This window comes from Corvus moneduloides, chromosome 19 (genome assembly GCF_009650955.1).
Source record: "Corvus moneduloides isolate bCorMon1 chromosome 19, bCorMon1.pri, whole genome shotgun sequence".
In the NCBI taxonomy this organism is placed as follows: Eukaryota; Metazoa; Chordata; class Aves; order Passeriformes; family Corvidae; genus Corvus; species Corvus moneduloides.
This window is the reverse complement of record NC_045494.1, coordinates 10,868,753-10,894,400: the sequence shown is the minus strand read 5'-3', so window position 1 is coordinate 10,894,400 and position 25,648 is coordinate 10,868,753. Positions and strand designations below refer to the sequence as shown.

General features: G+C 53.9%; 1 protein-coding gene across 5 annotated transcripts in view; it reads right to left on the bottom strand.

Annotated features, from left to right (window-relative positions):
- Nucleotides 1–25,648, bottom strand: part of DNAH9 (dynein axonemal heavy chain 9) — a 149,585-nt gene that overhangs the window by 111,073 nt on the left and 12,864 nt on the right. For 3 of the 5 annotated variants that reach the window (XM_032129150.1, XM_032129151.1, XM_032129152.1), the window contains exons 14-33: nt 25,201–25,397; nt 24,636–25,060; nt 22,593–22,815; nt 20,885–21,051; nt 19,719–20,589; nt 18,729–18,859; nt 17,690–17,816; nt 14,271–14,423; nt 13,222–13,347; nt 12,386–12,625; nt 11,275–11,435; nt 10,404–10,560; nt 9,551–9,655; nt 7,604–7,761; nt 7,136–7,274; nt 5,616–5,903; nt 4,717–4,927; nt 2,437–2,564; nt 1,270–1,378; nt 511–658 (exon numbers count right to left, since the gene is read on the bottom strand). In XM_032129150.1, the coding sequence (XP_031985041.1) occupies nt 511–658; nt 1,270–1,378; nt 2,437–2,564; nt 4,717–4,927; nt 5,616–5,903; nt 7,136–7,274; nt 7,604–7,761; nt 9,551–9,655; nt 10,404–10,560; nt 11,275–11,435; nt 12,386–12,625; nt 13,222–13,347; nt 14,271–14,423; nt 17,690–17,816; nt 18,729–18,859; nt 19,719–20,589; nt 20,885–21,051; nt 22,593–22,815; nt 24,636–25,060; nt 25,201–25,397 (4,264 nt within the window). Of the gene's footprint in view, nt 1–510; nt 659–1,269; nt 1,379–2,436; nt 2,565–4,716; nt 4,928–5,615; nt 5,904–7,135; nt 7,275–7,603; nt 7,762–9,550; nt 9,656–10,403; nt 10,561–11,274; nt 11,436–12,385; nt 12,626–13,221; nt 13,388–14,270; nt 14,424–17,689; nt 17,817–18,728; nt 18,860–19,718; nt 20,590–20,884; nt 21,052–22,592; nt 22,816–24,635; nt 25,061–25,200; nt 25,398–25,648 lie in introns of those variants that run through there. The other 2 variants (XM_032129153.1, XM_032129154.1) reach the window with 2 other exon arrangements.

Below are 25,648 nucleotides of genomic sequence, written 5' to 3'. Positions count from 1 at the left end.
AGGACTGCCTCTGGAGCAACCCCACCCTCTCACACCAACACCAGCTTCCTGCTCATCCCCAAGGGGCAGGAAAAGATGTGGGGAGAGGATAAAAGAGGATCTGCTCTCTCCATCCTCCACACTTTCTTTCAGCAGTGGTCTGAAATCTGCTCTACTGAAACATAACTTGTGCAGTGAACTCTGCTCTGGCCTGACACCTCAGGAGACTGGAAAGACTTTCTCTTTAGCATCTCCTGCATTTACCTTCCAAGACATACAGAACTGATACAAGCACAGGAACCATCAAATCAATATCCAAGGAGAACCAGAGCAGACCAACCAAGGACAGGCAGGAGTGTCAGCCACCCCCTCACCCCACTGCTTCCTGGAGCTGAAGCCAATGACACTCAGGGCTCCTGGGGACAAGGAGGACACTGGGCAGCCCTGGAGCACAGTCCCAACACCGCTGGTCTGGAAGGTGGTGAGCGACCTGCCCTCGCCAGTGGAGACACAGGCAGCCCGCAGCGGTACCTGGTCCTGAGGGTGTCCAGGCAGACGGGCAGGTACTTGTCAAACAGAATGGTCAGGTTGGCTCTCTCAGACTGGACCTCTCGCTGGTCAATCCAGCTGCTCACAGGGGGATTCCAGCCCAGATCCGAGGCATTGATGTAAAGGATCCCTTGAGGTGCAGGAGAAGAGAGAAGAGTAAGGACACAGCAGATAATCTCCCTTTTTCCTCCAGAAAATTTCAGCTACTCTCACACAGCTGAAACGCTGTCAAACACACCTCATCACCTGCCCCCTCCTCCTGCCCCACTGCAGAGGGGAAGAGTGAAGAGATACACCTCAGGAAACCAGGACAGCTGTCATGATCCTGCCCCAAATTCAGAATATGGTGTTGCCTGAGCCGTGTTATTGCTCTGGGCCCCAGGCACCAGGGAACACCTTCATTCCCCATTCCCATCAACTTCTCCAAAAGATCAGGAGTTCTTTGGGATAGAGACGGGCTCTCCTCATCAGGCCCACACAGAGCTGTGCAGGAGTGCTCTCTCAGCAGTGCTGCAGCCATGACCCCACAGCAGCAGTAGGAACACTCCGAGTACACCCCCGAGACAATGCAAGCTCCCCGTGTGGGCTCAGGATCCTCCACGTGTCCGTGTGCTTCAGGAACACACCCTGCACACCATGGGCAGCTGTGCTCCAGGCTGGGAGCTTTCAAAGGGACACCAAAAGACTGATTAAGAGCCCCAGATGCCACCTGCTGCACGGTGCAGCCCAGGTGGGACTCACCTGCCCGGGACACGGTGGCCGGGGTGGCCGTGCGCAGGTGGCTGATCTCGAACAGCAGCCTCATCGTGGGGTTCAGAGGGATCCTCTCATTGCTGGCCAGGGTCAGCACCTGTGTGTGCAGACAGACAGACAAGACAGAGCCTAGAGCTCTCCCAGGAACAGGAATGAAGAGTGTTCAACACTCGGCACTGCTGGGCTTGGCTGCCCGGCCCAGCTCCTCGAGGCACAGCAGCTCTTGGGCAAAGGGCTGCAGCCCCAGCAGTGCCCAGCAGGACAAGGGGGATTCTGCCCCTCTGCCCTGCTCAGGTGAGCCCCCACCTGCAGAGCTGCCCCAGCCCCAGGGCCCAGCACAGGGAGGAGCTGGAGCTGCTGGAGAGAGCCCAGAGGAGGCTCCAGGATGAGCAGAGGGATGGAGCAGCTCTGTTAGTTCTCAGACAGGCTGAGAAAACTGGGGTTGTTCAGCGTGAAGAAAGACCTGGGGTGACCTTACTGTGGCCTTTTGGTACCTGAAGGGGCTTCCAAGAGAGCAGGAGAGAGACTTTGGACAAGGGATGGAGGAACAGGACACAGGGAATGGCTTCCCACTGCCAGAGGGCAGGGTTAGATGGGATATTGGGAAGGAATTCTTCCCTGTGAGGGTGGGCAGGCCCTGGCACAGGGTGCCCAGAGCAGCTGTGGCTGCCCCTGGATCCCTGGCAGTGCCCAAGGGCGGGGATTGGAGCAGCCTGGGACAGTGGAAGGTGTCCCTGCCATGGCAGGGCAGGGATGGGATGAGTTTAGGGTCCCATTCTGTGATGCCATGACATGATTTCTGCCAGGCATTAGAACGATCCTTCTCTCTTCCACAACCCAGAATCCAAAGCACTCCCTCAGGGTGGGGAAAAGGTACAGAACCATGTCCCTACCCTATTTCCAAAGGGCCTGAAGTTATGATCAGGACATTTGCGATTACTCACGAGCACAACTCTCCAGAAAAGGGCAATTCCAGGGAAAACAAGCTCTAAGCTATTTCCCTCATGCACCACTGCCTTTATGCAATATTGTTTGGTGTATCTGAAGAAACCCCAACGGCATTATTCCGGGAGGTGTTATTCCAGCATCTGCATTTCTCCCAGGCTGAATCCCACCCGAGCAGGAACGCCTGCTTCTTCACCTTAGATCCACTACCTTATTATCATCCATCACAGTGTTAAGAGATTCAATCCACATCGGATCAATATCTCCATCCAGTACCATCCACTTGGGACCATCATGTGAGATGTTGGCCAGCTCTCGCATGATTGATGAAAACAGTCCTGGGAGGGAGACACGAATGTGTTGATGAACATTGAAGTTGTCACCTGCTCTAACAGACTTTTTCCAGCAACTCCCTAAAAATTATGCTTTCCCCTTAAACATTCATAACCCTTTGCATCTTGACATGAATAATACTATGTAATGATATCTGCTTTGAAGAAAAAAAAGCATTATCAGAGTTATTATCACTGAGAATGACTGTGGACCTACACGAGCTTCATTCCCACTGAAAATCGTAAGGCATAGGAAAATGCAGAGCAGATAGAGGAGAAAAAAAGACACAAACTACACAATACAGAGAAAATCATCTGAACATGCCTTGAAAATTCTGGGTTTTTTTTTTTCTGTGGCTTGAAGTATATTGGGGAAATCAAGATTCTTTAAACACTGGGTCATGGCTTTAGTGAGACTGAGGGGAGAACAAGCCCAGACTGACATTGAGTGACAGAACAAAATGTCAGTAAAATCAAGGAGACAGAGGAGGATACAGAGTCTCAGGGGGAGTAAATAATGAATGTTAAGAAGAGCGAGAAGCTGAGAACAGAGCAGAAGTACTGCAGGGCAAATGAGAGCTCCACAAAACCATCACTCTCCTCTACATGAGGAAATACCTAGGGAAAGGCTGGTCTGCATGAAGGAACATCAGGCAAACACTAAAAACAACCTCTCTTGCTGTGAATTGTGACAGGAATGCTCTTTGTTTCTCCAGGACGAGCCATTCCCTTGGGATCCAGGAACGGCCGGTGGCATTGCATGAGCGGAGCGCAGAGCAGCTCAGCTGACACAGGTACGAGATGGGGTCAGGAATAACACCTCCCTGGCTCTGCCTGGACTCCATTCCTCACCCTTGACACAGCCTGGCAACCACTCCAGCACCATCAGTGTCAGCAGCAGCTCCTGCCTGAGAGCATCAGTGCCTCCCTCACACCCACCACGGCAGCAGCTGGAGGGAAGTGCTCCTCTCCCAACCTCGGGCATCCACACCACAGAGAGGTCTTGGGATTTGAAAGGAGTTTGGTTCTACAAAGAGCACTTTTAGGATTCCCTTGTGGGATCTTTTCCCACCTAACATGGACCAGCTTTCCAGCTGCTGGCAGTGAAATGAGTGACAGGATGAACTCGGGAAGAGGAAAAGGAGGAGCTCATCCAGAAGGGGACACATCCTCTCTTGTCAGGCTGTGCTGAAAATGGCCTGGCTGGTCTTTGACATCAACAAACAACATCTTCAGGAATGGTTAATGCAGAAGATGTCTGCCATCAGAGAGGAGTCCTGTAAGTTCTCTTGAAACCTTCGAGGATTGACAACACTGGACAGCCACCTGCCAATGTCCCCCCTGCTGTCCAGTGCCACCCACAGTCCCTGATCCACAATCCCCAACGTGCAGTCCTCTCTGCAGGGTGCTGGCTGCATCCCACACTTCCCCGTGTCACTTTGATTCAGGGTCCCCAATCATAATGAAAAAGAATTAACCCTGGCACTGGAGCAAAGCATGGGCCAGGGGAGGTGGTGGCAGCTCCTGGGGACCTCTGGCCGAGGATGATTTATGGAGCCGTCCTCCCTCACCTCCCCCACGGCTCCCAGAACAGCCACACACGGAAACCAAAGCTGCCTTTCTGGATTAGTCACAACCCAACGTTCTCACTCCACATCTCTGTAATCTTTCAGCAGGTTTTAAATGCTCATCTTATCCTCCTCAGGAGCAATCAGGATCAACAGCCTGGCAAGTGTCATGTGCTAGAGATCAGGCAGGGATATTTAGTGGAAAAACACCTCTAAGGCTGCTGGGAGTGTCCAGCCATGGAAACCTGGCGATGGCACTTTTTGGAGGGCCCCAGTGCACAGCACAGGGCAGGAGGGAGCTCTCTTCCATCAGCGGCCCAGCCCCAAAAAACAACCTGCCCCACTTAGGAATTGGGAAGTGTTGGTGTTAATGGACATGATAATTATCCTTATGGCAAAAGGCTAAATTCCCATTGATGACCAAAAAGCTGTGACACCCTCCACATCCTTCCAACAGCAAACCCTCACACCTGGGAGCGGCAGCCGGGCTGTGAGACCTGCACACAGAGAGCCATCATCCTGCTGCCACTCAGGAGGATCATTAAAAATACCCTTTTTATCTGCAAATTCAGACAGGAAATGATATTTACCATCTTTCCACTCTCTTGTTGCTGGGTTAATGACGCCGAAAAGCTCGTCATTGGTGACGGCCTTGGGGTTGAGGTCTGTCCAGACAGGACGGCGTTTCATCCTCTGGTAGGTCCTGTGCAGGGACCTCAGCACCTGAGACTTGCCCGTGCATGCAGAGCCCACCACGAACACAGAGTGCCGGACACTCAGCAGCTCCTCCAGCTGCACCACCTGGGGAAACACCCCCAGAGCTCACACAAAGATGCCAAACTGAAGTTCAAGTGTGCAAAAGCTGGTCTAGGGGAAAGAGTCCCTGCCCCTGCACGGCAGGGGATTGGAATGAGATGTCCTTTCAGGTCCCTTCCAACCCAAACCATTCTATGGAATTAGCTCTCATTGGGCCTCTTGCGCAGAAATTTGTGACCCAGAGACACAAAGGGATTTAGCCCCGAGTTTGGCCTGACCACCCTAACCATGATGGGTGAAATCCTGAGCAGGCAGGCAAACCTCCAGCACTATGTGACAGCCACCAGCCAAGGAGGCTCTGCTCTCCAAGGGCTGCATGTGCACAAGCCTACAAGAGTCGGTCTCTTTGTAAATCCAGGGAAGAGGCAGCGCTGGCTTTAGGAGCAGCTGCAACTGCACCAGATCCTGTCTGCAGGGGGAATATTGTGGCTGCTCCTTCCCTGGAAATGTCCAAGACCAGGTGGACAGGGCTTGGGAGCAACCTGGCCTAATGGAAGGTGTCTCTGTCCATGGCAGGGGTTGGAGTGAGCTGAGCTTTAAGGTGCCTTCCAACCCAAACCATTCCATGATACTGCGATTGTGCAGAGCCCTCTTTAAAGAAGCAAAGATGGCTGAGAAAACCCAAATGAGCTGATGATGGTGTAGGTAGAGCGGAATTATCCCTTGGTCTTACTTTGAGCACAAAGTTGTCCTCAGGCTGCAGCCGGAGCTCCAGCACAGCCTCCTTCACCACAGCCTCGAAAGCCAGGTCACGCTTCCGAGGCACATCCAGCGCAGGGAACAGGTCCCCAATCAGCCCCATGAACACTGGCACATCGTCTGTCACGATCTTGGGGATGTTAAAGTCACGGAGGGAGCGCATCAGGACCTGCTCCTCCGGCCGCTCGGGGTCCGCACGTTTGAGGGAGCCCGCAACCACCAGCACTGACTTGATGGCCCGCAGACCCCAGTCGTAGTGATCCTACATGGGGGGGAAGAAGGAAATAAAAACAGAGATGGGTTTGTGCCTAGACAGTACCAGCACAGGGGCAAGAACCAGCAGCCCCAGCTGCCAGGCCAGTCAGCAATGGAAATGCAGCCAAATCCATTATCTGTGTCGTGGCCAGAGACCTCCACCAGCCTGAGTCAGCTGGTCTCCATTTCAGAAGGTGAGCTTCCCACCAGGGACAGTACTAAAGAGTCAAATATTTCAGCTGTTCGTGCCATCACATGGGCTCAGAGCTGGCACTAAGTCAGCAGGAGGATTTGTGCTCTGGAGACCTAAGCAATTTTTTTCCCTAAACCCTAAAGCAGTTTGCTTGGCCTTTGTGCACGTTAAGCAAGGCCAGCCAGAGCCCTGAATCTGCAGGAGCTACTGAGGTGAAAGGCTTGTTAGTCCATTCTGAGGCCTCAGACACTCAAATTTCTCCATCCTGCCCATCCCCAGGTTACCAGGCACATTTGGTCCTGGGTACAGTCAACCAAGAAGGGGCAGGGAAAGGAAAAGGGGCACTGCTGAAAAGGAATCCTAAAGAGGCATGAGAGGAACTCAAGCCAACAAGCAAGTCCTTCTATTTCTGCTCCAGACCCTGCAGAGCACAGCTCAACAGCTTGACTGATTCATGTGGGAGGCCACAGCTCCCACAGGGCCTCCAGCTGCACAGCACAAAGCTTCTGTGACCAGGCAGTAACCCACCCAAGCTCATGCTGGCACAGCCAAGATCAGGTTTTCCATCTGGAGCCCTGACTCCACTCACCACTGGCCCCAGCTTTGATCTATGCAGACGATGACGAGTTGAAATCTGATTAACCAGAGTTTTGCACTGAAAGTGGCCCCGCATGGTCAACACTTGACATGAAAGAGAAGTATTTAGTTGGACTAAGAGAGGAACAGTCATCATGAACCCCTCGCAGGCAGGAGAATCAATAGGATCTAAGAGACTGGAAAGCACAGGGTCACTGCACACTGCCCCAACCTTGGTGGCATTTGAAAAGTCTCACTAATGCAGCTGGCCAAGTGCTTTTGTCCCTGCAGATCCTCCAGGAGAGCAGTTTGAAAATGCCATAGCTCTGACGATCACAAACCCTCCCTTCTCCCAGCAGCTGCCACAAAGGCAGTCAGGAACTGAACGCCGTGAAGCTTCAGCCATGGGGATGCATGGCAGAGTGTCACATTCCTGATTTGGGGGATCCAGAGCACAGCACAGGGCTCACCTGCTTGGACAGGAGCTCCTTGCAGAGCTGGTACAGCGTGATGAACTTCCTGGCTAAGGCCCGGGCCTCGAGGAAGCCCTCGGCCACCAACATAATCTCACAGATCAGCTCGAAGTCTGGCACAACCATCGCACAGGGCCTAGGGAGACAGGCAGGAAAGGACTGCAGAGCAAGTGATGGCTACAGAGCTCAAGGGCAGTGGGTTTGTAGCTTTATTTTCCACATCCTCTCCCGTGAGCCACTGGAGACCTTCCCAGTCTGCCCACACCGCCTTTCCCACGGCACAGGACAGAGCTCCCTTGCCCTCCTTGTGCATTCCCTGATCCAGGCCTGGGCACAAGGCTGAAACCATCGGTGAATCCCCAGTGCAAGCGAATTTCCCAAGAAAATGAAGCCAAACCTGGATGTTCCACAAGACGATTTCTGCCACTCTTATAACACTGGTGACAAAACCTGACCTCGACTCACCTGAAGAGAGCTTTTAAATTCTCAGGCAGCTCGGTTCGTCCTGCATAACCAGGGTTCATGGTGATGAAAATCCCGACTGAGGGGACTAACTTAATGTCTTCTCCAAGAAAATTGAAGGATTTCTTCTTCTCCCGTATGGCATCCTGCACACTCTTCACCTAGGAACCAAGGCAGAGCTTAGTGCTGGTGCTCAGGTATGAAAAACCCCAGACAGCAGTGCTGCCCTCCCTGCACTTGGCCCACAGTGACTGGGGCTTATCACTGCTCTGGTTTGTGTTTTTACTGACCATGTAAAGCCTTACACACTGTTTGGGGTAAATCTGTGTGTTTCCCATCACAATCCAACTCAGAAAAAGCAGAAAAGAGCTGAAGAGACCGGGCAGTCAAACTGAAAGGAGTTGCAAGAATTTGCTTCGTAAGACACTGATGGATGTGGGTGAGGGGAGAAGGAAATGCCTCCAAAGCCACCTGGATCTCACAGCAAAAACCCCATAGGCTAAACCAGCTCTTCAACTTCCCAACCTCGCAGGAGGCCAGAGGTGATACAGGGCTGTGGAGGCACCCAGAGCACAACCAACACCCACAGCAGCCCCAAAGAGTCTGCCCTGATTCCCCCCACGCCCTTCACCCCTCCTCACACACTGCCCTTCATGACAGCCCAGAGCTCCTGTGCTTGCTCTGCTCCTTGAGGACCTGCATTCCCCATAAAACTTGGCCTCAGCTCAACTGCAAACTGATCCCTTGATATTGCTTTTAAAGATTTTGGGGACATCAGATGCTTAATTTAAACCCAAACCCACAAGGCAGAAGCTGGGAGACCTCCCCTGATACCTTCACTCACTGATATTTGCCTGGTTGCAGTTTTTTCTTCTCATCCCCCACTTTCCAAAGGGGGTGAGTCCATCACAGCCAGGCCACCTCACTGCCCACCTTCCACTGGATGGAGTGAGTCCATCACAGCCAGACCCTCCTTCCCAAAGGAGCAGTTCCTTGCAGCCAGCTCACCTCCTTGATAGCAGCACTTCATCAAGGGAGGAATCTCTCTCTGCTGGCTGCCCCCAAGTTACACCTGTTTGCCATGCTAAAGCCAAGCAATTAACGGAGTTTCTCTTTGTAAGGACCCACATGGACACGAGCTGCATGACTAAGGCAGCCAATTAACCATCGCCATGGTTACCCTCTAATAGCAGCGGGAGAGGCGATGATGGAGTGACAGCCCTGCCTCTCACTCACACACTGCTCCAGCCAGGAGCCAGGGAATCATTAGCAGTTGAGTCATAGCTGGGCTTCTTTTGTTCAGCTTCCCCTTTTATTTTAACATCCTCAAAAAGGTTTTTCAATGACAACTTTAGATTAGAACCTGGTGGAAGGGAAGCAGGGAGGGAACGACACACAAACTCCTGTACCCCAACTCCTGTACCTGCCTGGGACTTCTCTGGGACATCACATGAGGGACAACAATGAGAGAACGAAAGATGAGAGTGAGGAGGTCGTGGAGGGGTTCAGAACAATTCCTTTGACCAAAACATTTACAGAAGTGTAGAAACTTCTGGGCTCTAGACCTTAATTTCTGCAATGCCAAGCCCCAAAGAGGGTCTAGGAAGAATTCAGCACCTCAGTCAAACACTGGGATCCCAAAACCTGCACTGGCAGCTGACATTTGGGACCAAAAGAACTTTGATATCTTGGCAACTCAATTTTTGGTACTGAAGTCCCCCAAGACTCAAACCCTTCAGTTCTGCCCCTGTGGGAGCTGACTGCCTCTGGACAGTGCAGTTGAGCACCCAGCTGCCACTCCAGCTCCCCTGGCAGTTGATTTAACTGGCATTTTCAGGGGATTCCAATGAGATTTAGGATCTGGACAACACCTAGACCCAGAAGGGAGGGAGGGAGGAAGGCAGGAAGGAAGTCAGGCTTGTATTTATCCACAAGCTTTTCACCACTTACCTGTACAGCAACCACAGAAAGGACCTCGACTGAGATCCTGTTAAATTCATCAAAACAGCCCCAGGCTCCTGTCTGGGAAAGGCCTTTGTAAATATTCCCACAAGACTGAAAAGAAAAAAAAATAAAGTAATATTACAAGAGTGAAATCACAAACGGAATCAACTCCAGCAAAAAATGGATTTGATTTCCCTGCCTGTTTATTTATAGCAATTTACAGTCTATTGTGGGTATTTAGAAAAGTGCAAGGGAGCAGTAGGCACAACTCAATTATAATATTTATAGCTCTGCACAGTTTGCCACTTGATTTGCTAATTGCACTCTCTCGACATCTCTGCACTCTGGTTCCATTTAAAGGTCAGCTGGGCTGAGCTACTGACAGCCCCACTTCCATGAGAGACCTCAGCTGGATAAAATACCATCCAAGGCCATCAAACCCACTGCCCCGTGGAGACCACAGGGCTCAGCCCCGTGACCCAGCATTGGCCTCATCCCAGGAGAGGATCCTGAGAAACCAGGAGAGGTCCCTCCCCATGCCTGTGGGTGTGCCGAGAGGGAAGGGATCAGCACAGCCTCGGGCTTGACTGAACAGGCCAGAATTTGTCAAGTATTTCATATGGAATCTAACTCCAGGAGGGAAGGGAAAGGTGGAACAGGGCAGAGAGCACAGCTCAGATCTCTCCCTCCTGACGAACCTTGTGCAAGTCTTAGAGAAGCAAAGGGAGGAGGAGAGAAAGCTGTTCAGCAGGAAGGGAGGCAGCAGGGGTGTGAGGAGAGCGGATGGATCGGAGCAAGCCCAGCTGGATCCCTCCCATCCCTCAGGCTCCCTGAGCAGCCCCGTTTGGGGGAGCAGTACCTGGTAGTCCATCTGCTCGGAGCAGTTGAACACGTACACCATGATGCCCAGGGCACGGCCCAAGTCCTTGGTGGTCTCTGTCTTGCCGGTGCCAGCAGGGCCCGCAGGGGCCCCGCTCATGGTCAGGTGCAGAGACTGGGTCAGGGTGATGTAACACCTGCACAGGACGAGGGAAAAGGGGAAAGAGAGTGAGCTGGGTGCCACAGGTCACTCCAGGGCACTCTGCAGAGCCCTGCACCCTCCTTTGGGACAGCTCTGTGCGAGCATGGCCAAGCTGAAAGTCCTTTGGGGCATTAACAACCACCTCTGCCCTGCTGGGACTTCTCCAGTGCATCACAGAATCTTAAAGGTTGGAAAAGACCTTTAAGATCATCAAATCCGATCATCAGGACAGCACCAGCCCCTTGTTCACCACTAAACCATGTCCATTAGTGCCACATCCACGTGTTTTTTGGACACCTTTGGTGATGGTGATTCTAGCACTGCCCTGGGCAGCCTGTGCCAGGGTTTGACAACACTTCCAGTGGAGAAATTTTTCCCAATAACCAACCTGAACCTCCTCTGGTGCAACTTGATGCTGTTTCCTCTCATCCTGTCCCCTGTTCCCTGGGAGCAGACCTGACCCCACCCCGGCTGCCCCCTCCTGTCAGGGAGTTGCAGAGAATGAGAAGGTCCCCCCTGAGCCTCCTTTCCTCCAGGAGAGTCCCCCCAGCTCCCTCACTGTAAAATCCCAAACCAAGTGGGAGCTGCAGCTCTGCCACCAGCTCGCTGGGACACGGAGGGCAAACAAGAGGGATGTGGGCATCCCAAGCAAACCCCTCTTTGTCTGGCAGCTCTGTCTCAGCCGTGAGGGAGCTCCCCAGGGCCTCACCTGTCGGTCAGGGGGGTGATCACGAGCCGAGGGGTGTTGCCCAGGTACTCGTAGGAGTACAGGAACTGGGCGTCGCAGATGTTGGCCAAGCAGTGCCGCTCCTCGTCCGACCAGCGGTGCCGCAGCTGCGACAGCCACAGGAACGCCTGGGCACTGTCCACCTGCAACGTGCCACCAGCACAGTCATAGCAGGGCAGGGAGTGCCAGGCACACACGGCTCGGGGCCCAAGGGCGCTGCGAGGGAGCTGTCACCGGCTGTGGACTGGTCACTGCAGGGGCAGGGGCTGAGGAGTGGCGCTGCCCCAGCTCCCAGAGGGGGAAACCAAATGAGCCAGAAATCTGTGCTCGGCCTGGCTGCCCCCCAGAAACACAGGTGAGGGTAAAGCCACAACCCAGCACACCCAGGGCACCTTCCCACCCGCGTGCAGGGTGGGATATGAGACTGTCAAGGACAGAGTGATTAGAGAGGTGGAGCCCCTCTGCTCTGGAGCCAGGCTGGGAGAGCTGGGGGTGTTCACCTGGAGAAGGGAAGGCTCCAGGGAGAGCTCAGAGCCCCTTACAGGGCCTAAAGGGGCTCCAGGAGAGCTGGAGAGGGACTGGGGACAAGGGCATGGGGTGCCAGGATAAGAGGGAATGGCTTCCCACTGCCAGAGAGCAGGGATAGATGGGATATTGGGAAGGAATTCCTGGCTCTGAGGGTGGGGAGGCCCTGGCACAGGGTGCCCAGAGAAGCTGGGGCTGCCCCTGGATCCCTGGTAGTGCCCAAGGCCAGGCTGGACAGGGCTTGAAGCACCCTGGGATAGTGGAAGGTGTCCCTGCCCATGGCAGGGCGTTGGAATGAGAAGAGCTACAAGGCCCCTTCCAATCCAAACCATCCTGGGAGTCTATGAGGGCAGGGCAGTGGTGTGGGACCGGCAGACAAACCCCAAGGGATTCCCTGTGGCCCCACTCCAGAGCAAGAAAGCCACAGAAAAGAAAGCCCAAACGCTTTTCCTCATTGCCACATGTGCCCTGCTGAGCCAGGCACTATCCCGGTGCCTGCCCCTGCTCTGTCACTCTGTGATCTCCCCTTCAACACCAGCATGGCCCACGCTGGGCTGGGAACACCAACCTTCTGTGCTATCATCTTTGCCACCACGTCCCGCGCGTGCACGTCGATGGTGCAGATGGTCATGATCTTCTGCCTGTTGCCCTTGGAGAGCTGCCCCAGCAGCATCGTCACCAGGGTGTTCAGCTGGGCCACCTGCTTCTTGTGGTACTCCCTCATGGCCTTCTCGTAGCCTTCCTTCATCCTGGAGAAGGCCATGCCCACCTCAGCTGTCCACCAGATCTGGGTGCAGCAGAGAGCCACCTGGGGAAACAGTGGCTCAACAGCAGGGGAACACCAGGGCTGCCTGACTTTTGAGTGTCTGATCCATGGGGAGATCAAGGATGAAGCACCCCTGACATGAAATGCAGTATTTTGTCATACAGTATCACAGCAGGCAGGAGAGCAGGATCCACTTTACATCCATTGAAATCCCACCCCAGACACGTTCAGCAGCTGCTCAGCTGTAAATGAGCCCCTTTCCCATGTCTGACCACACAGGAGGCCGAGCTGGAGACCACGAGGCCGCCAGAGGGGCATCCAAGGGGCTCCTTCCTCTCATCAGGCCTCACCAACTTGTTCTCTCACCTCTCTGGGGGCAGGGGCTTCCTGTGACCCCTGGGGTGCAGCAGCCACTGCCCAGGCCCCCGAGCTGCGTCCTGCCCAGAGCTCCGGTCAGAGCAGGGAGCTCAGCCTGGGAATCCATCAAGAGGTGGCCAGGAGAGAGGAGAACTCGCCCTTCCTCCCTCCTGGACAGCACAGGCAGAAACATTCCCATCCACAGGCAGAGACCCCGCTGGAAGCAGGGAAGGGCAGGACGGCAGGGAAAGCCCAGGTGCCCCCAGGAGCAGGGACAGTACCTGGGCAGGGTGGTCAAAGAGCCACTGGTCCCTCGGCTTGTCCTCGTAGGCCGCCACAGCCGCGGTCATCTCGTCCCTCACCGTGGCCCTCATGGTGCCCAGCAGGCGATTGAGCCACACCTCGACCTGCAGCAGGGATGAAATCCCAAGAAGACTCCTGCTCCTCCTTGGCAGCAAGGGATGGCAGAGAGTGGGACAAGCAGCTCAGCTCTGCCGTCAAACAAGCCTCAGGCCTCCTCCAAACTGGGGCACTCAGCCATTTCTGGGCCTGCAGGATCAGCAGCTCTTTCCAAGCAGGTTTTTGTGGAACTCCAGCTATAGGAGGAACCAAACTGAACTCCGCTGAGGAGCAATTTAGTTCAGCGTGTTCCAGCTCCAGGCTGTGACAGAGTCACCTGTGGGACCTGAGCACAACCTGCCAGCAGCAAGAGAACGCTGGGAACACAGTTCCTGCTGAATTTAGTATTTCACAGGCAAAGTCCTCACTGAGAGGAGAGTTTAAATGCCAAGTGCCATCACTGGGGAGCTCAGAGCTGGTATTACCTACTTCAGCTTCCTGTAATAGTCCATGGAGAAAAGTGCAGCTACAGGGACAGAAAAGCTGAGCAGTAATTTGATTCTTAAATTTTGTGCTTCCACTCATCCTACAAAATAAGGAAGATTTGGAAAACAGGGGAAAAACCCTTTTCTTTCCAAAGGTACCCATGCAGAAGTACTATGGAATAATTTGATCTATTTCAATCTGCACCCCCTCCCAAATGGGAGGGCAAGAGTCACCTCCAAAACGTCTTCCAATAACTAAAATTAAAAAAACCCTAGTAAGGAAAAGGCCACAGCTCTTGCTCACACCGTGGGCTGTGAGGGCCCATCCAGAGCAGGACTAGAGCTGTGGTGTAAGCAAGGATTAAGTTCCACACTGCCTCTCCCAGCTTTTCTCATAAAGGCAGGGCAGTGAAGCTCTACAAGATCTTGGCCAGGGATGCCCACTCAAGGGTGTGGGAGGGCAGGTTCCACCAGGCAGCTTGGACAGACAAGGCCTCCCCTCTCACCTGCCCGCTGCAGTCACAGGGCTCACTGAATCGGACATATTCCTCCTCTCTGCTGTACATTCCCAGCCCAACCTTGGTTGTCTTCTGCTCAGAGTCCACCTGGAATTTCAGCTTGGCCAAGTTGTCAAAGAGTTTGGGAAGGTGACGCTGCACCTGTGAAAGGGATTGTACAAATAAAGTGAGGGAGATGGGACAGGCAGGGCAGAGAGCAGCAAAGGTGTGACAGGCACAGTCCTGCTCACGAAGCACGACTTGGACATCCTGGCAGCACCACATCTTCTCACTCATGGCCAGGATGCTGCCAGCACAAGCCTCTTGCTGGCCTTCTCAGTATTTTTTCTTGTAGCTCATTTTAGAACAGGGACAGGCCCTAATAAATCCTGAGATCTCCCAGACAGGGCAAAAGCACAGAAACCATCCAAACACTGCCTGACCGAGTCCCAGTCTCCCTGCAGGCAGTGCTGCTCCACCCTGCTCCCCCTTGTCCTGTTCTCAGCACTGGGAAGTTTTCCTCACTAGGAACCTTTCTGATTCTTCCCTCCTAGAAATCAATTTTGTGCCAAAGAAAAGTCCTGAATTTTCCTCTGTGGAGAAGCCAGATCTTTATTTCTGCCCGAGTCCCAGGATAAACAGCTCAACAACCCAGACAAAACCCTCATCTTGACCAAAACCACTTCTCCAGAAGGAGCAGAATGATTCAGTCCTGCCCTGTCCACAGCCAGCCGAGCCTGCAAAGCCAGAAGGGAGACACCAGCACAGCTCCTGAGGCTCCCAACACCAGCACCTGCCTGGAGCTGAGAGGTCACCAGAGCTTCTGGAGCAGTACCTCACACCCAGCTACAGCCCTGTGTTACACACTGCTGCCAGCAGGGACCCCACGGGACAGGGCAGCCCCCAGAGCTGTCCCAGCCAGGTGCTGCTGAGACAGGGAGATGGACAAACCCCATGGGCAGGGTGGGAAAAGAGAACAGCCTGTACCTCCTGGTGCTCTCCTGCTTTCAGGGAAAGCTGGGAGCACTGGGGAACAGGAGGCTGAAAAGCAGCGCCACGGAAAGGGACCTGGGGGTGCTGCTCCACGGCCAGTTGGATCTGAGCCAGCAGTGCCCTGGCAGCCAGGAGGGACATCCCTGTCCTGGGGGGCATCAGGCCCAGCGTGGCCAGCCAGGGGAGGGACAGGATTGTCCCACTCTGCTCTGCACTGGCGTGGCCTCACCTTGAGTGCTGGGGCAGTTTTGGGTGCCACAATTGTAAAAAGACATTAAAGCATGACAGAGTGTCCAGAGGAGGGCCATGAAGATGGTGAAGGGCCTTGAGGGGCCATATGAGGAGCAGCTGAGGGCACTGGGTCTGTTCAGAGGAGAAAAGGAGACTGAGGGCAGAGCTCACCAGGGGCTGCAGCTCCTCCTGAGGGACAGCAACCCAAGGCTGGAGCGGTGTCAGGGGAATTTAGGTTGGATATAAGGGAAAGGTTCTTCCCCCAGAGGGTGCTGGGCACTGCCCAGGCTCCCCAGGGAATGGGCACGGCCCCGAGGCTGCCAGAGCTCCAGGAGCGTTGGGCAGCGCTGCCAGGGATGCCCAGGGTGGGAGTGTTGGGGTGTCTGTGCAGGGCCAGGGGATGTACTGGGTGATCCTGGGGGTCCCTTCCAGCTCAGGATATCCTATGACCCTGTGGCTCGTCTGTCCAGTTCTCACTCCCTGTCCCACAGAGGATTCCAACCCCTCCTCACAAGCTGTCCCACAGGTGGCCACAGCCCATCAGTTTCCCACCTGGCCAAATCCCAGGAGGTGCCAAGTGGATCAAGAAGCAATGGACACCCAGCTTCCCCACCTGGACAAGCAAATCTCCTTTCAAATCTTACACAAACCATGGAATCCTGTTTTACACCTGTAAGTGGTCAGGCTCAGCAATGCCCACTGGCCACTCACAGCCCCTGGCCACTCTGCAGGGCCTTGGCTGTGCTCCAGCACTCGATACAATTCTGCCACCAGAGCCCAGAACGCACCTGAATCTGCATCAGGTCGATATCCAGTTCAAGTGGATAATATCATTGTCTATTTAATCCTCCTTTAGGAATTATCAGGCTTTGAAACCACAGTGGAAAGGCTGAGAGCGTATCCATGCATAATCCTGCCTGACATTTACTTTGATTTTACTGCAAATAGTTTTGAATAACTGAAAGCACCAGGAATTTCTCCTTACTCCATGGAGCATTTCAACACAGCAGCTTTGCTCTGCTTCCTGTGTTTTTTCTCTCTCTCTCTCTCTCCCCATTTTAAGCATCAATCAGTGGTGTATTTACGACACTCTGTGGGCTGAAAACACCCAGCAGCAGCAAACACATCCAAGCAGAGTTAAAGGTTAGTGGCAACAAGAGCATTTCCAGACCTGCCCCACTCACGGGCTGCCACGAACGCTGAAAAGGAGGAAAAGCTCAAGGAGGGTGAGACTGCTCACTACTAAAAGGTGGAATAAGGAGTTGATTCCTTTCCCAACAACCTCCATTTGCTGTCAATATGTTGGTTTGGTTTACACACCAACCTTAGGATTAGTGACGCCTCCCAAACCAGGCTGCTCAGGCAAAGTGGCTGAGGCTTCCTGACAGCAGCTCCACCACTGACATGCTCCATATGGAAAAGCACCTGCAGGACTGAATCCTCTGAACTCTGCCCACGGGGGATAGAGGGCTCTGATCCCTGGGAATGGAGGGAAGGGGACTGTGATGCCATTTCTTACAACAGGAAGGTGACTGCCAGCTCCTCCCCGGGAGGATCCCGCAATCCTGCTGAGTAAACAGGAGGAATGGTGCACTTGGGGTGTTCAGACCCCATCCCAGAAGCCCTGTGCAGGGTCAGGCACCCATCTGGCCCTGAGCCACAGCCACTGGCTGACCACCAGCTGCTCACCTCGTGCAGGCTGTGCTCCTCCCTGCCCTGCCATCAGGACATCCCAGAGGCTTTGCACAGGGGAAGGAAGAAGCACTTACTGGAAATTGCCTCTTCTGCCCTCTACAAGCCACCAGTGTCAACACCTCCACACTGGAACGACCCATCCGGGGCTCTTTGTTTGGGGGCATCCCAGGTTGGGATCCAAGGTCAGCAACAAGTTTTGGATGAGATCCTTGAGAAAGTCAGTTTCCTGCAACCTCACTGTATCCCAGCAGGAGCAAGCCCACGGTTTTTATGGCACAAAAGCCATGGAGGTGCTCTCTGAACCTGCCACAAGCATCACCAGGGTTAGATCAGACAACCCCCAGGGCAGTGTTGTCAGCAATGACAGATGGCGATCAGCTGTGAAAGAGTGATTAATCCATGCAGGGTGGGAGAAAATCACTCCCACCTGGGGAGAGTCCCAGGACAACACCTTCCACTGACACTACTGACAGCTGGAAAACGCAAAGGTGATGCAGTACAAGCCTTACCAGATGGGGGTTGGTGCCGTTGGAAAGAATATCCAGTAAATCTGCAGAAGAAATGAAGTAAAATCTGGGGAAGGCCAACCTTTTCATGTCCAAATATTCAGCCAAAGCCTTCTCACACAGAGACAACCTGGGGAGACAAAGCAGAGCCCAGGACAGCTGGGTAAATACCCTGCCAAGCTTCATGCTGCCCTTTGGCTCATCAGCCAAGTTCTCCCCACCATGGGGAAATGCCAGGCACCAGCTGAGCCCGCAGGCTGCTCCTTCCCACAGCCCTGAATAGATCCACAAAGCACAAGGGAGCTCACAGCTCACTCTCTGCTCTGGGGGTCAAACACCCAAGAGTTGGGACAGCCTCATAAAAAAGCAGAAGCACAAGTGGAAGAAGAGGTTGGGAAGGTTTGCAGTCTGACCCACTGCTTTAGACAAGCTCGTAGCTGCCACAGGTGGTGGCATCCACTGGGATGAACATTTCCAGAACTGCTTTTATTCTAATGAGCCACATTTTAAAGTCTGATTCCAACCAGCTCAGCTTTTTGTGTTTGCAGAGCATGAAAGGAAACTTGTTTGCTCCGATCTAAAATGAATCTCGCAGTGTTCACATGCTAAACTGCTGCTGAGCTTACAAAGTTCTTAAATAACATTCTCTGTGAGGAACATTGGCCTTGTTCGATTGAAAATAAAATCAAATCTTTATTTGAAATGGAGAGCTGCTACTGGCACAACAGCTTAACATGGACTTTAAAGTGTTTTTCAGGCAGATTCATGTGTTAAATGAGAAGTGTCTCCAACTCAGGGCATCAGGTCTGTTTCAGGGAGCTGTGGTCAAATTAATATTCAGGATGAGAGTGTGCCAGATTCCACTTAGGGGCTTCAAGGTGATGGGTCACAAACAGAAAAACTTGAGAAAGATCAGAAAAGCTGTGATTTGTGACTGCAGAGGATGCACAGCCTTGGGAAAAGCCTTGGAGCACAGGTTCAACCAACTTCTTACAGTTGATTCCAGTCTCTGACAAAACCCTGGGACTGATGCTCTACCTACCTACTCTGGATGTCCTCCAGCTGCTGGGACAGACCTGGTTTATTGGTGGCCTCAACAACGTTTGGAGTTTTCTGAACTTCATAGGCCAGTTCTTTAAAATCCACATCAATCCCTTCAAAGCGCCTGGAGTCCTACAAAGGGACACAAAGGTCACAGCAACACTCTAATGGTGTGCTGAGAAGTCCCATCCTTTGAGGGCTGTCCTTGGGGTGAGGGGAAAGTTCCTCCCTCACCAGTGAAAGGCACGTTCCTCCTCAGCACAGCTGCAAGTGTGGAGTAACACTGGGAGCTGGACCTGAGGAGCTGGGTAAACACCCTGCCAAGCTTCATGCTGCCCTTTGGCTCATCAGCCAAGTTCTCCCCACCATGGGGAAATGCCAGGCACCAGCTGAGCCCGCAGGCTGCTCCTTCCCACAGCCCTGAATAGATCCACAAAGCACAAGGGAACTCACAGCTCACTCTCTGCTCTGGGGGTCAAACACCCAAGAGTTGGGACAGCCTCATAAAAAAGCAGAAGCACAAGTAGAAGAGCACCAGCTCTGCTCCATTTCCCAGAGCAGGAGAAGAGCAGCTCTCCCCCAGCACCAGTGTGGAAGGCCAGGAGGGGAAGCTGCCAAAGCTGCCTGGGCCAGCTCTGTTTGATGATTTGCAGTGTCTGAGTAATGATCTCGCTCCTCTCCCCTCCGACGGAAGAGGGAACACGCCTGCAGCACTGAAGGAAGGCAACAGCTCCTGCTCAGTCCCCAGGAACTCTGTGTTTGCCATGCAGTGGTGGCAGGGAGACCAGCCCCTCAGCACGGCTCAAGCACAGCCTGGGGTACAAAACCATCCTGGGGCAGCACTGGGGGAACAACCAGAGCACGGAGGGAGCCTCCAGAAGCAGGAGAACAGCCCTGCTTTGGGGAACTTGGCATATATAACCCCATTTAATAATGGAGCCTCCTCTACAGCACTTTCCGAACAGGAAATCTGGGATTTGGGGGCTCATACCTGGGGAAGCTGTGCCCGGATATCTTCTGAGCCTATGAAAATGCTCTCCAGGTGAGACCACGAGCGCTGCACCTCAAACCAGAGCGAGATGATGGAGTCGGCGGTGGAGAGCTTCCTCTGCCAGGCAGACACCTCCTCCAGGAAGAAAGCGATGTACTTGGATGACATTAAATTCTGCAGCTGCACCTGGTTGTCTTCTAAAGTTTCAATGAGCTCCTCATCTGATCTCAGCAAGGGGATGTTGGTGCGGGGGTGAGGCTCATACTGAAACTCCCTGGAGCTCCAAGTCATCCTCAGCTCCTTCAGCACCTTCTCCATGCTCATTTCTCGCACCGCTTTGTCCACAATGCCATGGACCTCCCCCTCAAACTGATGCAGGTTGAGCTTGAGGAGGTCAGCCAGGGTGGTGTCCGAGTCCATCACAAACCTCACGCCCGTCACCTGCATCAGCTGGTTCCAGTGCCTCTCCCTGATGGCAGGATTTTGCAGTTCTGCCACAGCCTTCAGGGCTGCCAGCATGTTCTTCACCTTGCTGTCCAGCCCACTGAAAGCATCCCACGCCCTCATCTCCTTATCCAGATTCCGAATCTCTCTTGCGAACTTTTTGCACTCCAGATCCATGTTCTCCACGTTAATATCCACCCATTTGGTGGTCTGCCAGTCATCGAGGCTGGTGTTCACCAGGGAGATCATGTCCCAGAGCTCTTTGAGAAGACACAGCTCCTTCCTGCACTGCTTCAGTTGTTTATACTCTGGCACCGTGACTTCAAACAGACCGGCTGATTCATAAATCGAGGTCATGGCTGACTCCATCTGTTTAATCTCCATGTGCTTTGCATCCAGCAGTTGATAAGGCTTTTCGGTGTCAAACCTAGAAATAAATGTTTATTCTTCGTAAGTGATATTGCAACAACTTCTAAAGAACCCATTAAACAACCAGAGCCTCTGAGAGCCACGGGAGAGATGAAAGGTCTCTACTACACCCTGATGGCTGAGCCACGTGGCACTGCTGACACCCCTCAAACCCAACCTCTTCCCGGGGACACAACACCACAGCCACGCAGGCTGTGAGCAGGGAGGAGGTCTGTGGATCCCCAGCACATGCAGGGATGAGCCCTTACAGCTTTTTTTCTCTCCAGGCTCGTGCAATGCTGGAACACCTGTACCTGAAGGGAGCTTCCCTCCCGAAGCGCTCTCGGAGCTGCAGCTGCTGGGCGTCGAAGGCGGCGCAGCTCTGGCGCAGCGCTGTCACCTCGCTGGCCTGCAGAGGGGCCACCTGCTGCTTCACGGCCTGAGCCAGCTTCTTCACCTGGCTCCACTTCTCCGGCAGCTCCTGCGGGCACAACGGCACTGCTGGGAGGCAGGGTGGGCTCTGCGGGGCGAGATCTGCTCATGGATAACCACAGAACGGGAAAAGCAACAGCTCCCGGGGCTAAAACTGCTGGGGAGTTTGGTTGGGATGCCCCAAGTTGTGCCTGGGGGGGGTTTAGACTGGATATGAGGAAAAAAGTTCACAGGAAGAACTGTAAAGCATTGGAACAGGCTGCCCAGGGCAGTGGTGGAGTCACCAAGCCTGGAAGTGTTCAAAAACCCTGTGGGTGTGGCACCTGGGGACAGGGTTTAGCAGTGAACATGGTGATGGTGAGATTTTATGATCTTAAAAGTCTTTTCCAACCTTGACAATTCTACGACTGCCAGGGGCTCTGCTGTCCCCAAGTTCCCTCTTCTCCACATGCTGTGCAAGCCCACAGGAAAGACTTTGGGTTTCTTCTTGAGGAGATTAATGGAGACCCACCATGGAAAGAAGGGAAATAGCTGGAGGCAGCTCTGAGGGAGCAGAGATGGCCAGAGAAGGGCCAGCTCCTCCTGAGGGGTCTCTTCCTGGCATTTTTTGTTACAGTCTCAATAGAAATCACTATCCATGACCACGGCAGGTCACAGAGCTGCTTCCTTCTTTTCCTACCAAGCAGCAGCTCCAGCCCATCCATCTCCACAGCCACGGAGAGAGAGGTGCCTAGAGGGGCTTCTGCTTTTCCCACTCCATGCAGGAGGGAATGAATCATTCACACACAAGTCTTGCAGTCATTCGCCAGGAAGATCAACTCCCTTGCTATCTCCTGCCTCTGGATGGCTGCTCCACATCCTCATTTCTTCTACGAGGGAAATAAATCAGGTGCTTGAAGGTATTTGCACACACCAGCAGCTCCCAGGCAGGGGGATTTAGAGGAGCTGGGTTCCCCACAGGGCTGGGCTTTATGGTGGATGAAGACACTGCTGACAGGGCTTGTCTCTGTCCCCTTGGGCACCTCACCATCTCTTACAACCTTCATCTCATGGTCCCCTTTGCAGAAATGAAAGGAATTCCCAAAAGAAAACTGACTCATGACAGCCGGATGTGGAAAGGTGCCAAAACGCCCTCATAACCTGCTCCCAGGGATGTCCTCTGGGTGAAGCAGATCTGGTAGTCTGACCCAGAGGAGGACTGAAGTCCTGTGAGAAGGCAACTCCCCTGCCAACATTATCCTTCCCATCTCCATAGCTGCCAAGAACCAGCTTATTTCAAAATAATTATAATTCAACCTAATTAACAGATGGATTTGAAAATGCATTAATTTTTTTCCAAGAGTAATCGCTGGGAGATGGAGCAGGCAATTCTATGTTTTTCACACATAACAAAAGGCTTAATCTCTGCTTTAAAAGAAAAATCTCAATATAACTCCAAAATTTAGAGCTATTAAGGCACATCCTGCAATAGCAAAACGCTGCCCACTGAGGCCCTCTAATGACAGGGAGCAGGGCCTTGGATATCCCTGGGATGCTGCTCCACTCCTGCTCCTGGGCAAACTGCTGTGCCCACCGCAAGTCCTCACCCACCTCCAGCTGCTGGTGGACTTCCTCGGGCAGCTGCTGCTCGTAGGCCCTCAGCAGCTCAATGGTTTCCTTCAGGGGCTCAAACATGGCATCAGTGGCACTGTGACGTTCCTTCACAGCCAGCAGGTGCCCCATGACCTCCACCAAGCCACCATAGTCACCTTTCTCCACCTTTCTGCTCAAACCTCTCTCGGCAGTTTGGATGAACTCGTCCAGGTCAGCCAAGCTGTGGAGCACAAAGCAGGGAAGCACAGGATGAGGGCGGTTCCTCTGGAGTGAATATTCAGCCTCAGAACTGCAATTCCTGCTCCAAGGTATCCCTGGATGTGGTACAGCTTCCTTCAAGGAACAGAAAGACAGCTTGGGACTTCTCAAGTTGGAGACAGGGCACCTGAACAGAGACAGTGAGCTCAGGAGGGCTCTGGAGGAGGGGTCTTTGAGAGGACAGGTTTTACTGGGAGGGTGGGCAGGCCCTGGCACAGGGTGCCCAGAGCAGCTGTGGCTGCCCCTGGATCCCTGGCAGTGTCCAAGGCCAGGCTGGACATTGGGGCTTGGAGCAGCCTGGGACAGTGGGAGGTGGCCCTGCCATGGCAGGGCTGGCACTGGATGGGCTTTGGGGTCCCTTCCAACCCAAACCATTCTGGGATTCTGTGACAGTTTTCGCCCCATCTCTTCCACCACAAGAATCCAAGCTCCCCAGGAGAACCTGACACACTGCAAAGCTGTAACACACAGGGACTGTCCTTCATGCACTGCCTCACCTCCCAGGGCAGCTCCCTGCTGCAGGTGGTACAAATTCACAGCAGCTCAGAAAAGCAACTGGACATCAGTGGCACGAAGAAAAAAATCCCTCCAGGACTTTAAAATTAAGATCCCTGTCTCTCAAAGCCCTTGAGCCATAAACCATCACAGACAAGGAGAGTGTCTGGGGCACGTTTCCTCAGCTGCTTATCCTGTTCTTACCCTCACCAGCTGCTGGGCACTTTCAGCAGAGCAACAGTGGGCTCCTGGGCCTCCAGTCCTTCCCAGCACATCCATTCTCCACCTCCCAAACCACTTATTTTTAAGTGCCTGCTTAAATTCTCTGGATGCTGCTAGGCCTAAAAGTATCCTTAAATACTTCACCTAATAAAGACTAAACTGCTGAGTCAGGGACTCTCCATAACAGCTCCTAAATGCTCATTCTCTGCCACACAAAAGCTCTTTGCAAAGAAATTATCTGACAGAATTATGGTGCTGAAAAGCACACAAGAGATCCTATCACCACCCCACACAGCAGCCTCGTCTTCAGAACACTTCCCTGGGAGCATCCAACACCTAAGACACCCTTCAGCTGTGACCAATAAATCACCTGAGGCATTGTCCTGCACAGAGCCAAGCAGCTCTTCAGGCGAGAAACACGTGTTAATGCAACAGTTGGAGCCCAAACTCCTCCTTTTTGTAGCCTGAAGCCACCTCCCCGTGACTGCTCATGCCAGGCTACCCAAATCATGGGCTTTTAGAAACCTCATTAATGCAGATTTACTGATGGCCACCACCAAATCCAGTAAAGAAGCCCAGAGCCCTGGCAGAGATGGGATTATCTGGCTCGGGATGAGCGGGCAAACACGTGCCCTGTCTGACACCACACATCAGGTCCCAGGGGCATCGGCTCAGGGATGTCAGTGGTACCAAGTGATGCCACTGTTCCCAGCTCACACACCAGCAGGGACCAGGGCACGGAAGGCACAGGGATGTGATGGAGCTGCCGTGCAGCAGGGGCCCTTCTCTTGCTCCTGTGTTAGCTCTGGATGTTGTCACGGCCCCGAGGCTGCCAGAGCTGCAGGAGCACTCAGACAACGCTCCCAGGGGTGCACAGGGTGGGATTGTTGGGGTGCCTGTGCAGGGCCAGGGGCTGGACTGGGTGATCCTCGTGGATCCCTTCCAACCCAGGGCATTCCATGATTCTATCACTGACTCTGCCATCAGTGTGAAACGACACAGCCCAGCCGAGACAAGAGAAGCCCCGGCGCAGGTCCCAGGAGCAGAGGCAGGAGCAGCTCTCACCTGTGCGTGACGTGGTCCAGGAGGTGCTGCTTGAACACCAAGCTCCACCTTTTGATCTCATTGAGCAAGGCTGCCTTGAAAGGCCGGGCATCGAGCCTCAGCCAGCCCTGGAAGGTGCTGACGGGCTGCATGCGCGTCACCTCCTCGTAGAGCTGCTCGTAGGAGCCGATCTGCTCCCTGAACTGCTGCAGCGTGGGCGGCGCCTCGGGGACCCCGACCTCGCCCTGGGCCTCGATGTCGGCGGCCGTGAGGACGCGGCCGTAGAGCAGGAACTGGCGGCACAGCTCCCTCCTGTCCTCCCCGTACAGGTGCGAGTAGCGCTCCAGCCCCGCGCGGTGCTCGCGGCACGCGCCCGCCGCGGCCTGAGCGCGGCTCAGCAGCTCCTGGCGCATCCCAGACAGGTCAGACACGGCCTCCAGGTCAGCCTGGACAGGGCACAGAGGGGACAGGCGAGAGGGGAGAGAAGAAAGGAGAGAAGGGAGAGGAGAGACGAGAGCATGGTGACGTGGGAGCACGTGGCACCTCCTCACTGCCACCCAGCACGGGGAAGCCCCATGGCACAGACCTGGTAGCGGCAGAAGCCGCTGTGCGCGGCCAGCCGGGGCACCAGCGAGGAGATGCGGTAGATGCCGTTGAGGAGACTTTCCACCATGTCACAGAAGCCACCCTTGGCACCAGGGTCCAAGGGAGGGTGAAACACCAAATCCGGGGTCACCAAATCCAGCTGCACCTCAAACAGGGGAGCGAGGCCTGCCTTGGGGTCTGGCAGGGAAGAACGGAGATGTCAGGATCTTTCTCAAGGGATCTTGAGCCACCACTAACCTCCTACGACAAGATACCACATGGCCTACAGGGACAGCAGGAGGGTGTGGTGGCAGACACACTCACTGCTGTCTGCACAACCCATGGAGATGTTGGCAAACCAGCTGTGCTGTGGTACCCACCAAAGACATGGAGAATAGATGAGACACAAGTGATTTAAGGACCAGAAAACACCCTGAGGAGGAAAGGCT